General features: G+C 44.6%; 1 protein-coding gene across 3 annotated transcripts; it reads left to right on the forward strand.

Annotated features, from left to right (window-relative positions):
- The first annotated feature begins 6595 nt into the window (after nt 1-6595).
- Nucleotides 6596-13937, forward strand: SRD5A3 (steroid 5 alpha-reductase 3). Of its 3 annotated transcripts, none has more exons than XM_075500078.1 (5): nt 6601-6900; nt 9822-9977; nt 10398-10588; nt 11910-12023; nt 12536-13937. In XM_075500078.1, exons 1-5 carry the CDS (start codon nt 6683-6685, stop codon nt 12793-12795), a joined length of 939 nt encoding a protein of 312 aa, XP_075356193.1. In that variant the 5' UTR covers nt 6601-6682; the 3' UTR covers nt 12796-13937. The 3 variants fall into 3 exon arrangements, with proteins under 3 accessions (XP_075356194.1, XP_075356193.1, XP_075356192.1); XM_075500077.1 differs by having other exon boundaries at nt 6606-6900; nt 11910-12032; XM_075500079.1 differs by lacking the exon at nt 11910-12023 and having other exon boundaries at nt 6596-6900.
- The last annotated feature ends 579 nt before the right edge of the window (nt 13938-14516 follow it).

The following is a 14516-nucleotide window of genomic DNA, read 5'->3' on the forward strand; positions in this document are numbered from 1 at the left end:
GTCTATTCCAGGAAAACCCCAATCATTTTGCAAGCAAATAGGTTCTGGTATATTTCTACAATAACATAAAACAATATACAGAAGACAGAGACAGGTGAGTATGTCTTCCATAAATCCTTTGAGGATTTTGGTATAGAGTCGGACAATTATTTGCTACTATTAAGAGTCTGAATTCTGCTCCTGCCAAGCCCCAGGGTTGTATCATGGACCAGTGCCCTTTGACAAAGAAAGTATTAATGATTCATCCCTGAGAATTTTGTCATCTTCCCTACTCTCATTTTAACTTGTAACTTACCTATGATCCTAAGTAAAGGCATATTTATTTTTCATTAAGCTATTCTGCAAATCAAAATTATTCAAGTGATAATTACGAGCTTTAGGTAGTTTTCTCCCTTACAAACTTCCTTAGATAATGACAGTTTTTAAAAAATCCAAATGCAGATTCATACAGCAAACAACAACTTGCCCAGACTTAGCCTTCACAGCACGTGACCAGCCCGCGATTAATACCATATCATACAAGCTGTAATAAAGCTGCTTTTATTCCCAGGGCGAAACCCCAAACTGTCTCAGATTCCAAGTCGACTGTGTCGGCAAGATACTTGCTAGCTGTCATCAGTGAAAACTCAGCAAATAATATAGCTGAATAGTGAATAAATCATATATCTTAGTATCATGGCTCTAAGAGATGTAGAAGACACACCTTGAAGTCTACGGATTCATGTGTATGAATTACGCATTAAGAGCTATGCAAACATAACAGTGTTTATCCCAGGAGCACAGCACCGATCCTACACGGGAGCTCTCATCTTATCAGAGAGTAATTCCTGCTTTCTGTCAGCTAGTGGAAACACTCACATTTTCTAATTTGAAAGCCAAGGGCACGTAGTGATCCTTGAATGGTGGGAAGTGCACTTCAGTGCAAGTTTCTCACATCTCTAAGTGCTCTTTTTTTGGTGCTCTGTAATTTATCTTTTCTTGGCGCAGTATCTCGGTATTATCCTCCAATGATTAAAACCAGTAGAGCACAGGCTAGGATTTTAACCTTCAAAATGTAGCAATCTGTTGGCTTTCTTGGTTTATTTGCCCACAAATCACAGAAGTGTGTGACTTTACCCCATTATGCCAATTAGATGAATCAAGGAATGTTTTTATAATTAAAGTTTCTAGACCCACTGGTACTGACCAACTCAATTAACGTAGATTATCATGTCCCATAACTGAGTATCTAGATTTGAGGGTCCTCACCCATATTGGCTTTAAGCATGTTCATAAAGGTCTGAAGGACTGTGGCCTCTATTTCTACTTTCAAGGTTGTCCTTGTGGTAAATTCACATCGAACCCTGTCTCACAGAGATTACCAAGAAATCCACCTGTAGTTATTTTACTCACAAAGCTTTTTGGGCTTCATTAGCAAATTAAAATCTTCGTTGGAAAAAATCTGAACAAAGCAACCAGCAAAAAGTATCTGAGTAACTGAATAATTTCCTATTCTCCCTTATAAATTAAAAAAATAAACCAAAACCACTACATAAAATCAGTGGGTAAGTCTATTAAGTCCGAAGCGGCAGTGAAATCTGCTGTGGGATGGCCAGTAAACGATGCTGCTTTTTGTCCCTCACGCAGGCAATTCCTTTGAATAATATGATGGTCTGAGTTGGAAATCTCCAAAGCAGACCTTTGCTCTCCCACCCCTACAGGCATTTCATGAAGCGCTATCAGACATTATGGTCCACGGTGGCCCACACAAGTTCAGCTTTGTGATACATAAACTTGAGCTCTTGTTTGTTCTCTCCAGCATTTTCCATATGGTTCAGACAAGCCTTGATCCTCCTTCCCACCTTTTGCACAGCATCTTTTCTGGCTCTCTCCCCATTCTCCTTGGTGAACAAGTTTTGTTATAAGTGATATCTCACAGCAGCCTATAAACTGTCCAGGCAGGTCTCCTTTAACACGCAGGATACATGAAGCAGTTACGTTTACAGAGAACTCTCTCGTGTGGCCCAGGCCTTTGTGAAAAAGTGCTTTTTTTATCTCAGTGAAAGCCTCTTTGCATGACACTCATCGAACCAACCCTAGATCCAGGAGCATAAATAATTTATACCCATTTTTATTCCGGATCCTTTAAGATTCTTTTTCCATCAGGAGGACCTTCACCAGGGAGGACAATTCAGCTCAACAGCTGAGACATCTGTGTTTAGGAAGAAAAAAACTGGCACGCTGGAAGTACTTGTCTCCATCAGTTATATTAGGAATCCACTTAACTAGTTTCAGCTAGATACCTAATTTTTAGATGGGTAAAGTTAGGTAAGTTGAACTCCACCCATCACAACGGAATAAATGTCACAGAGCTGAGAACAAATATTTGCCACAAAAAGCTAATACGCAACCACAAACGTTTGCAATTGTCAAATTACAAAGCCTACAAATGCTACCGGTATTTCGACTGGTACAAATCGCTAACGCCAGGACGGACTGTGGGGCGAGAGCCCCGCGGCGCTGCTGGTGGAAGGGTGCTGGAAAGACGCTGGAAGGATGCTGGAAAGACGCTGGAAGGATGCTGGAAGGATGCTCGAAGGATGCTCGGGGCGCTCCGGGGCCCTCCCGGGCAGCAGGGGCCGAGCCCAGCGCAGGGCGGGCGGGCTTCGGGGGAAGCGAAGAGTGCTGGTGCCACCTAGAGGGAACTATTGGCCCAAAAAGTGGGAAAAACATGACGGCACACGGGTGTCATAACGTGCCACAGATGTACAGCACTGGGGAAAAAAATCCTAGAAAGAAGGGCTCTTACTGCTGTGCAAAAAATATACACAATTACGAGAAGTAGCAGCGTACAACTTAAATCTTCTTCTCAACATGACTTGCAAATATAAATATAGAAGGTGTATTTAAGACGACCAACTGCCGATTCCTCTCTCCTTCAAACCATTTCCCAGCCTCCCAGCTGTATTCCTTCCCTTCTTCCTCCAATTATCTGAACTCTAAGGAAATAGCCGGCAAACTGACCACAGCTGGAGGCTGGATCCCGCTTCCCTGTGCTGCTGTCGCACCGGCTGCAGCCGGAGCCGGCTGGCGTGGGGGGGTGCCTTGGGCATCCATGAAGCACCCACTGCACGGCCAAGAAAGCCTCGGGAATGCAACTTCACGGCCCTCTGCTGATCACCAGCTTTGCCGAATCACCCACCTGAAGTCTAGCATCTGCCTGTATAACTTAAAACTGCTCTGCATTATAGTGGGAAAAGAACCAGCATCCACAAGCAAAGGAAGGACTGGTCCATAAATACAAGTCACCTTCTTTCTTCCACCATTAAATCTGTCACTTGCAACCTATGTTCACTGTGATAACTACAGCAGTGGTGATATCGCATGGGGACACTGTGGGACTTGGTGCAAGTTGCTGATGGGTGGACTCTGCAGCTCTTTCATAGTAGATTGAAGTAATTTTTGAGCAAGCGTTCACCAAAACAGTGCTTTTCTCACCCTTAAGCTGCTGCACATGGTCCCTGCCATGGGCTGGTCTGCGGGCATGGGATTCATGCTGTGGCTTTTACTTGCCCCACAGGAAACCCCACGTGGTAACAGTGCTGGAGTCAAGGAATAAGACAGATACTAAAAGAGATCTGCTCTGTTACAGCTGTACTTCTCAGACACTCATTTCTCTCCCTTCCCACCTATATATCCTGGTAGAGTGCAGAGCAAGACTTGGCTCGTGCTGACTAAATCCCTCTTTGCCTGGCTTTGCTAGTAACATTGCAGTCAATGCAACGCGGACGGTGACACAGGGTGCCAAGGAGAAATACTGCCTCGATCCTACCGTGCACTATGGGCCCATGCATAGAGCCTTTCTGTCCTCTGTTCCTTAAATAAAGGTTAATTGACAGAAGAGTATTTGATACTAAATATCTGCTAGTTCACTGACCTCTGTGAGAGCTGTACCTCCGAGGCTGTGGGTTAGTTAAATTTAGCGGATGACTCAAGTGCCAAAAAGCTGGGTACCTGTCACCCCAAAGGGGAACACAGCACGATGCCCTGCGTGTCTCTGGGTGCGTGTGACTGTCCTGCTGGAGTCCTGCTGTCGTTCATCAGCTCCATCCCCCAGCAGCACGCCTTGTAGGCCCTTTGGTCGCCACTGTCGCACGGGCACCATAACGGCCACATTCCTTATCCTTCGCTTTACAAACACCCCCAAAGTCCAAACTGCACAGAAAAATAGAACTTCGGTGCAATGGAAGCCAAAGACCTGGTCAGTATGGTGCAGGGCCATGCCATACACCCAGCCAGGAGTCTTCAGACCATGATTTCATGAAAATGGCATCCACACTGGCCACCAAAATTGCTGAGCAAAGCTCTTTTAAGTTTTAAAAGTTTGCTGTTCAGACAAAGGAAGGACCCTCTTTGTGGGCCAGACCATTGCTGGGCCCCTTGCCTTATCTGTCTTGTGAAAGCTGCGAAAGGACCAGCCTGCAGAGACAAGGCTGCAGTGCGTCTCCTTCATGTTTCAGAGAGGAGCTGATGCTGAAAAGAAAGAGCATGTCTACCGTGCTTCAGAGAGACAGGCTGCAAGAGCAGACAACCTCCAGCTCCAGGCAATGTGCAGCACAAGAGGCCATGGTGACTCAAGTCAGGACCTGCAGAAGCACATCTCTGGCATGACCTGCAGGCTGTTGCAGGGGGCTCCCATGCCGTCGCTGTTTGCAAAGCAGACGTGGCTGCTCCCTGCTCACGCAAGGCCTGCTGTGCCCAAACCAGTCACTGCGGCAGCACTTTCGAAACATGGCTGTGTGGGATGCAGAAATACGCACCTGCCCGCGTGCTCCCCGGCACAAGGGCAGCCACAGCAGAGCGGCTGCTGCCGGAGCTCCCCGGGGCGCGGGACTGGGGAGCAGCAATGGCAACACCCCTCTCTCTCCCCAGCGCTGCCCAGGCACGCTCTCCTGCCCCTGCCCTCACCAGCTGTGGGACTACCCACACATCGCCTGCTCCTCCCTCCCACTCCCCAAAAATGTCCACCCACCTGCCTGGTATCTTCATCTCCTGCTAATTACCCAAAACAATCAGCCATGAAATCCCCGAACCAGATTTAGGATTCAGTTATACTGAATTGACAAGAGAATTAGACTGAGCTCCAAACCTTGACATAAATTATATTGACTTAAAAATATTTATTATAACCCATTATGCAGATATAACTGGAGAGCTACCAACACATCTTTTAGCAGAAAATGTGAACTCCAATGATTTTTTCCCAAAGCAACGTTATTGATGTCACAAGTGCTTTAGCTGAGCATGTGCTGCTCTGCAGGATTCACTGGTAGGATGGAGTAACACAGTCATACATGTAAAATAATTTAGGGAGGGTTTATACCTCTGTTTAGGAAAGTACATTGGTAAAATTTAAAAATTTTCTTTCAATCAAGCCTAATCCACACACACAAAAAAGATATTATATGGGTTTGGTAGCTGGTAGGGATGGAATTAAAGCGCTTATGACATAATTCAATCCCATATGGGAAGAAGTCATCGACACCTTTAAAGATGCCTTGGGAGGTACCACTATGAAGGCAGCCCCACCGGCACTGTGGAAGCACAGGTGGAATTTCCTCCTGAAGTCAAAAACCTGTGTGTACTTCAGGCCTGAAGCTCAGTGAGCTGCAAGGTGGTGGCCATTGCTTTATCGTCTTAATCTATTGATTTCATGATGGTTTGAAGTAGCACTAAAGACTAATAAAATTAGGTTGTTCTGTATTTAAAGACTTGGAAATATAGTCCAACTATTTTTTCCTCAGAATCCTGACTTAAAATCATATTTTACTCTAGAGCATTAATAAGTACTAGCATGACTATGCCCACACTAAACAGCATTACTTTTCTCATAGATATAGGAAAAGTTTGAAATATCTTTGGCTATCTCCTTGGAGGCAGCGAGTCGGCTAATTGACTCAGTGATATTTGGTCAGATAAACCAACACCTGGATGCCTGCCAAGTAACACTCGGGTTTCTCTCACCAAGGAAAGGCTTGACCCACATGCATGCAAGAGGGATGCAGGCAGGACATTTTTCACTGAGGGTCAGAGGGAATCGTCTCCCTTTGGTGCCAAGCTGGTTTGGCTTCTTGATTTCTCAGGGCAAAAGAAAGGCAAAGGAAGGCTTTTCTTTCTTGTCATGACAAAACTTGTATTATTAGAGTGAAATTCTGAATACGGGACCCCACATACATGTAACGTGAGGGAGGTGGCTGACAGGTAAGCACTGTAAACTCGGTGAGATTACAGGCAGCTGCAGGGAAGCTGTTTCTGGGTTAGCAGAGGAGACCGCGGCCTAACCAGCGGGTTTGTCTCTCCCCAGCGTTGTTAAGCCTGCGGCAGCTTCCCTCCTGCCTCTGAATCTAACCGAAGAGACAGGATGGCGACAGCCCAAATGCACAAGGTAACGTTATAACCACAGATTCCCCCCTCCGCGCTGTTTTGGGCGCCAGCTGCAGGGACAGCGCACAGCGAGCACGGTCCCTGCCAGCCCCAGGCCCTCTCGATCCCCGGGCTCACCGCCCCCGCCTGGGCGGGCACCGCCTTCCACAGAGCGGGAACAGGAAGTGAAGGCGCCGCCGCCGCCGCCAGGCCCCGGCCGCCCTCCGCGGCGGTGGGTGGAGCGGAGCGGGGCGGGCCGGGCCGGGCCGGGGCCGGGGCCATGCTGGCGGTGCTGGGCGCCGCCTGGGCCCTGCTGGCCGCTGCCTTCCTGGCGGCACTGCTGCTGCTGCTGCTGCTGCTGCGGCGGCGGGCCCCGGCGGTGCGGCCTGGCGGCGGCGGCGTCTCCGGCCTCTTCCAGGATCTCATTCGCTACGGGAAGACGAAGCGCGGCTGCGGGCAGCGGCCGGCCTGGCTGAGCCTCCTCCAGGTGCCCAAGAGGTGAGGGGGCGGCTTGGAGGGCTGCGCTCCTCCGAGCGAGGCTATTCTGTTCCCTGCCGCCATTTGTGTCAGTGGAATGCTGCGCGCCTTATGCCACAGGAGCACTGGAATAGCTATATATGCATTTCAATTAATTAAACTGAAGATGGAGAAAATAAAAAGCATATGCAAATAGCATTGCGTATTTTTATAGAGTTGGGCTCAATTTTTTTTCAGAAGTGTTACTCTGTGTTTACAGATGGGGAACCGAGGAGCATAGAGACTGTGGTCATACAGAGTCCGTATGTTCCAGATTGGAACAAAAGCCTAACCCCTTGAATCCCAGTCCCATGCAGTATCTGCAAAACCTTCCTGCAAGACTCGGGTCAGGGACCTGGGAATACGGATTCCTGAGTGTAACTGTGACTGTGCAAATATACTGCAGGTTCACTGTCCTAAACCGATTCTCAGTCGTCATCTTCTTCCTTTGAGGTTTCTTTTTGAAATGTGACTTAGGATACTAGTAACAGCATGTTAACGTAACAGTCTGGACCCTGCGTGAACAGTCTCTAATAAGGCAAAAGAACCGCTGCGTTATCCAAACGCATGTCTTAATAGATGTGTAATAGCATGAAAGAGGGAAAAGGTGGGGGGGAAACATTTACAGCTTTCTATACATTACTGGGATTTCATCGGTTTTGATTGGCCAAGATTCATGACTAGAACTAGCCTTTGACTTGAACGTAGGCACGGCAGGATCTTGCAAGGCCAGCAGGACAGGACTGGGAGGCTACTTAACCCAAAGATCCGATCACCCCTAATGTAACCATCTTGTTATCACTGACGCATTTTATATACATAGCTTTCAAACCAAATGTTAAAAAAAAGTTTTGTGACACAGCATGTTAGTCACGGAAAGGTTGTAATGTGGTGTCTTGGTTATCAGGCTTCTGGTTACAGAAAATACCCAGGGATGTGTTTAAGCTCTGCGGTACCCTCAGCGAAAATAAGGGCTTGTAAAGGCTTTGTCTTAATTGCAGTGTACTGCAAAGTGCCACATTCTTAAGGAAGGTTCTTGTTTGAGTTGACCTTTCTCCAACAGAAGTTTCCCATGACCCCTTCTTAGGGAAGATGGTGTCTGAAGAACGTGGCTTTTTCAGGGAATTGGTCTCGAGCTCTCAACATCTACGAAGCGATTCTGTTACTCAAGTAGTGAACCCGTAACCCTGCTAGCTGAAACAATAGAGAAGATCCTGAAGGTAGCCGTTGAGGGATTTTCTGTTTCTGCTCATCTGCATCTTGTTTCCAAATATGCATTGTATTTTCACTAGCCTGGGCTTACTTTTAACTGTGCCTTTCCATCTTGTCAAATGTTATGATTCGTTTCAGGTTGGTTTGGCAAATAGTGAACATTCCTCTCCTTGAGGGATGACACATACTTACTGCAGTGCTGGATCGCTCTGTAGGTCAGATACATCCCCAGTGTAATTGGGATTGCTGAAAGCTCGCAGGGCATGTCTCTGCTAAGCTGGCAGGGCTTGTTTGTGTTCTGGTAGCAAAAAGCAATGTGTGTGGAGAAAGTTCTCTGGTGAGTGGTGAGGCAGAAGCCTACTGAGTAACAGGATAGCAGGGAAAGAGCTTGAAACTTGGAGGTGGCAATGAGTTTTTTATCAATATACAAGTTCTATTTATTTGTCTTCTAAGCAGAAAATGAGGAAGAGGGGCTAAATTTTACTTCTGCTGTTGCAGATCAGCAGAGCGAAGGTTGCTGTCTCTGCTTGGTAGGAGAAGGAACCAAGGAGGAGAAGTGATTGTCTGAAGGGCCTACTGACTGCTAATGGGCAAGGTGCTCTGGGGCACGCAGGAATGCTCGCTACCTTTGTGGTTCTAACTTGGCCTTTGTATTGCTGTTGAGAGATAGCCGAGCTGCTCTGGGAGGGGGTCACTTTATTTGGTTTCACTAAGCAGGGGTGTTGTATCCCTACACTCCCCCAAAAGAAAAGTTTGCATGTTCCAGAGAAATATAGTCTCTGACTATGGAGTTATATGTATTTTGTACCAATAGTTACTTTGTCAAGACAAGGCCATCAGTGTCTTCCCATGGTATGTATTTCATCTCTTTGCAGGCGTTCCCAGAGGTCCTGATTTTTATTCATAGCCAAAAGGGCTTTTAGTTTTAAAAGCAAAAGGAAATACTGAATCACTTAGTTTGAACTGGATATCGTAGGCTGTTTAACTCCGTCCAGTTACCTGTCTTGACCATAATGTCTTGCATTTCAGTAATGCATAATGTGCTTTTATAAGTGCATTATAGTGTTGGGGGATTCTTTGTGTTCTTCAAAAAAACATGTGGTCTTGCCTTGTAATCACCCAGTAGTATTGGTAGTCTCTCCTTTTTTTCTATATGATTCTTGCAGACCTTGAATTTGCAGAGGGACAAGATATTTTAGTGTACAGCTGAGTAATTACTTCTGAGTGCCTTTTACTGTCTGCATTTGTCATTTATGAACTTTAACACGTCATGTAATGCATCCACTAGAACTGAGGAAAGTGGGAGTGCTGCTAGGCACAACAGCCTGGAAATGCCCAGAAAATTAATCTGGATGTGCTTTCAGTGGTGTAAATTATAAAGAAAAAGTTGTGCACATCATGATTAGTTGTAAGCATTGAGGAATACCTTTGCAATGTGTGCTTTACGCTTTCTCCTCTTTAGTGCAGCTAGTAAGGTAAGCTGAGTTAGAGGTTATTCCAGGCAGCATTTCACTGGAGGAAGAAGGTGTTAGGGTTATTTCTGCTTGGTACCACTGGGGTCCCAAGTTCTCTGCTTATGGATGTGGGGACTAAAAGGGAATGTACTCACCATCAGGCAAGTATGTCCTGCAGCTACATTTCCAACTAAGGAACGATGAGAACATTAATGAAGACCCTTTTTTTTCCCACAGGTGGTTTACTCACTTTTATGTGGTTTCTGTGCTCTGGAACGGCTTTCTGCTGATCTGGCTTTTCCAAGCTGAGTTCCTCAGAGGGTCACTCCCATCATGGATTCAGCACATGCACCGTGCTCTTGGCAGAGATTCTCAGAGTGAGGACGCGGGCAAGTATTCCAGCTATTATGATGCAGCCATATAAATATTAGAAAGCTGCACTACCATCCTGTGCTGAATTTGTATTCTTCAAGTGCTACTTCATCAGCTGCTTTTAAACTAGGTTCCAAGTGACTTTCCTGGAATACCAAGCCCCTTTGTCGTTATTTAAGGTAGAAATCATTCTAATTTATGGATATGATGGCTTTCAGCAGTCCTTCTAGCAGAAAGGGCCATGAGCACCTTCTAGAAGTAATCTTGCTGTGGTCAGCAGTGCCTCACATGTACAAATATTTTCCCCAGTGCTCAGTTAATTTAAAATGAGGGTAAAATTTTGCTGTGGGGAGGGGAGAAAATAGCCTTTTTGAAGGACTGTCGGGGTTAAATTGTTCCTATCTGTCTCAAAGTTGATATTTTTTATCTGCAAGCAGATAGCGAGCACTTCTCTGCGCTCCTGGTTCTCCTGCTGCTTTGGCTGCATAGCTGTCGAAGACTTGTGGAATGCCTCTGGACCAGCGTGTTTTCCAATGGAGTCATTCATATCGTGCAGTATTGCTTTGGACTCGGTTACTACATTGCCGTTGGCTCAACTGTGCTATGTCAAGTGCCTACTAACGTCAGGAATGGTAAGTGCCTGCTTAGTTATTACCAAAGGTGCAGTTTTGCTCCCATTTGTTTCCATTGTGGCAAATAGTTCCATAGAGGGCTGCTTGTGTGAGAAGTGTGTTAACTGACGAGATGTAAAAATACTTACAGGCATAGTTCAAAGTAACTACATTTCAGTATATCACATAATCAACCAGCATTATACACAAACACAGAGACACTGACACATGCTTTCATATTAACCATCACTGTTACTTCCTGAAAGACGTCTCACGTAGATACTTTCAGGATCATTACCGATTAGTTTTGCATTGAGATACGTATGCTTTATGAAGGACAGTAGTACATACCACTTCTCAAATGCCACTACGCAACTTCAGTTCTCAAACAGGAGTTTGTTTTTTTGTTGTAAGCTTTCCTGTAAGGTGAGTCTGCAAGTCTGTCTTGGCCACCTCCTTTGTTTTCCATTGAGAAGTCGCCACTGCTCTGCCTTGCATCAGTCAGTCTCTTCTTTCCATCGGTACTGTAATGTCTCCATTAATACAGCAGAAGTTTGAATTATATGACTTGTTTCTGGCAACGCATTCCACTGAGTCTCACAACTGAGCCGCTATTCCCCTGCACAGATGAACCATGAGTTGGTTGTAGCACTTCTCCCATGACTAATTTTTGTAAGGTGGTCATTACCAACTATGTAACTTTAGTGAAGTTTTTAACCATTTCCAACCAGATCAACTCTAGTTTAATACAGTGATTTTTTTTAAAAGAACCTTCAGATCTCCTACGTGTAGATAAAGCCCTTTTCTTTCTGGACCTGTCTTCTACTTTTCACATCTTGTAGATTCTTAGAGATGGTGTTTTGGCTTTTACATTGGAAATCATCCTTAATACAGTTAACATTTTTTTGAAGGCCTAAACAGTTCACGCTGTAGGTGTAAGTGTGTGTATGTATGTATGTATCTCACTGTGAACAAGACAAACAACTGTGTACTTATATGTTGACCTGAGCCATGACAACATCTTTAATTAGGATGATAAGCATTACAAACAGTGTTGAATATTGAGGTCTTAGACTATCAATTATGTATCGGTTGTACATCATGCTGTACCTCAAGCTACTGGATTAAAAACTAGATATTTTTAGTATAGAGCTGTTAAGGGAAATGAACTACCAGCTGAGCACTTAAATGATGCAGGATTTAAAAGCATCTTTCAAGGAATTAGAGGCTTACTACTAGAATTTTGTAAGACAGTAACATTTTAAAAATGTATACAATGTTTTGGGATGATGCTTGGGAAGGTATTTCCTGGCCATATATTAATGAAACATATTTCATTCAGGAAAAGAGCTTTCTGTGCAGATCTGCTGGTATCACATTGTAGGAGTTATGATGTACATTTGGGCCTCTCTTCACCAGCACAGATGTCTTGTGATTCTAGCTAATCTTAGAAAAAGTAAATCAGGTAAGATATTTCATTTCTGCCAACCATTCACTTAGGTAATTTTTTCCTGGTTGTTTCAATAGGCTTCTGTAGCTTCTGATACCTTAAAACACAAGTATTTTTCAGCTCCAGGAGTGTGGTGCTCTCTATAAGACTTTCAGTAGATTAAATAAGGTTGTTTGGAAAAGAGATTGGATGGCTGATAGTTTTATAGAACTTAAAATGAAGGTCTAGCGTCTAGTATCCTAAGGAGAGACACATGCTAATGCTTAGGACTTGTGCCACTCCTCTGGGACCTCACTCCTGTCTCCATGTGGGCTAAAAATAGGTTTCCTTACTCTGTATTTGCGCAAACAGCCAGAGGTGGCATCTTGTTTCATTAAGAAGTGAAAGCTGCCAGATCAGATGGAGGTGGATGATGATGATGATAACTTTAATGAGCATCTTGTTCTGTAATTGTGAGTAGAAGAGAAAAGTTTGTTTAATGCATGTTGTTCTCAACTAATTTCTTTGTTTGCTTTCAGGAAAGGTCGTAAGTCTGAGCCACAGTGTACCTTTCGGAGACTGGTTTGAAAGAGTTTCTTGCCCTCATTATTTTGCAGAGCTCCTCATATATGTATCTATGGCCATCACGCTTGGATTTCACAACGTGACGTGGTGGTGTGTAGTGATGTATGTTCTTTTTAACCAGGCACTGGCTGCTGTTTTGAGTCATGAGTTCTATCAGAAAAACTTTAGCTCCTACCCAAAGCATCGAAAAGCATTTATACCATTTGTTTTTTAGAATATTTCTTCTAAAGTATCTTTAGTGCAAACTGGGAAATGTTTTCTATAAGGGAACAAGAAATTTACGGTTTATTAAAGCCAAGGTAAAATCGCACATTTTCTCTAATTCTAGCTTAAAAGCTCATACTTTTAATGATAATCTCATCTGTGTTGCCAATTTATATGGGTAAAGGTAAGGTCTCTGTATATCATACAAGCTAAAAAAAGGTTTATTGAAGACCTTAATTCAAACTGAAGAGATGCTAATTGGCTCTTTTCTGTTTTATAATTATATCTTATGCATAAAACACTTGCTGCTGTACAGCAAGCCCAAATACATATATGTGAAAACTGTAGTGAAAGGAGGGTGCAGGGAATCATTTGAACTACTGTATTTCATGCCTTGTCTAATATTTAAGCATATTTTTCCTAGTCTCTTTTCTTTGAATCCCTTCAGAGGGAGGCAAATTGTGTATTGTCTTTCTGTGCTGCCCTGTTGATAATTAAAACCAGCCACTGCTTTATAACTGCAAGCACAAAAAACGGTGGAGAAAGCTGCGGTGGAGGAATGACTCATGCTCAGCAGTGAAGATAAACAGACCCATTCTCTGCATTATCTCTTCTGCACCAAAGTGTTTTCATTCATTGACGAAAACTCCTTGTTTATCCCTAAATTGGGAAAATCATGGAAGGTTCTCTGCCTAGAGAGACAGCAGAAGAGAATTTGCAGAAAATTAACGTTCTTGGTTATGGTTCTGTTGTCCTTATAGCGGGTTATTGGAATCCCTTGTGTGTTAAGAGGGGGCAGTTATGCAGGATGACCGTAACCACGACTACACTGGTTTTCAAACAGCCTGCGAGAGCAGATGTAATGAACTGCCGAGGCAGAGAACACACGGAAACCGGTACCTGACACGCGTTGCAAAGAAATTCTTTACTGGGGAGGTGATGTCACTCAGGGGTTTTTTGCACTTAACCATTGAATATTTTGGTCGTTTTCACGATACTGGAGTGAATGATCAGTTTGCGTGATGTAGCATATGGATGCTAGTGTTTCAGCGTGTTTTCTACTTACATGCGTATACTATTTTGTATATGAATTTTTATATACTGAAGTATATCTTATGAATTATCTTAATTAAAACAGTTTATTACACCTTCTATTTCCATTTTGTATAATTATTCAAAATCGAGCTATGTCTTTGCAAAACATGAGCAATTACTTTGCACAAAATGTTGTGCCTCTCCTGGCTCTTGCGACCCTCTCTCCGTCAACACTTCCACAGCTTCGGTTCACCGTGGAACACAAATAACCCTGTCTTGGGACCGCATCTTTCTGTATTATTATTATTTTTTTTTTTTAGTGATTCTCGGCAGGCTCCTGCCTCCAAGCATCTGCTGTTTCCCTGGCGTTCTTGGTCCTGTTACTGGACTGTTAATTGCTCCTCAGGGAGCACACCCCTCTCCTCGCCTCCTCCGGTCACGCGTAACCAAAGCGCTGCTTTGGACTTGGGCTTGGAGAAAACTGGATGTGCCCCGGCCCTTTCTATGCACTTTTTTTTTGCCTTCTTACGCAGCCGTCGTGCTTTCCGTCCCTCAGCGCCTTTTCCCTGCCCGTAGGCAACTCCGAACGGAGGAGGGACGCGCTTCGACTCGCCCGCTCCCCCGGGAAAGCCGCACAGCCGCCCTCCTCGACGCGGGGAGCCGGAGAAGGGGGTGGAAACCAACGCCTGGGCCTCA

This window comes from Mycteria americana, chromosome 4 (genome assembly GCF_035582795.1).
Source record: "Mycteria americana isolate JAX WOST 10 ecotype Jacksonville Zoo and Gardens chromosome 4, USCA_MyAme_1.0, whole genome shotgun sequence".
Taxonomy (NCBI): Eukaryota; Metazoa; Chordata; class Aves; order Ciconiiformes; family Ciconiidae; genus Mycteria; species Mycteria americana.

Coding starts and splice junctions, on each gene's coding strand:
- SRD5A3 (XM_075500077.1), top strand. CDS start 6,683: ATGCTGGCGGTGCTGGGCGCCGCCTGGGCCCTGCTGGCCGCTGCCTTC. Junction 6,901..9,821: donor CTCCTCCAGGTGCCCAAGAG/GTGAGGGGGCGG, acceptor TTTTTCCCACAG/GTGGTTTACTCACTTTTATG. Junction 12,033..12,535: donor TCTTAGAAAAAGTAAATCAG/GTAAGATATTTC, acceptor GTTTGCTTTCAG/GAAAGGTCGTAAGTCTGAGC.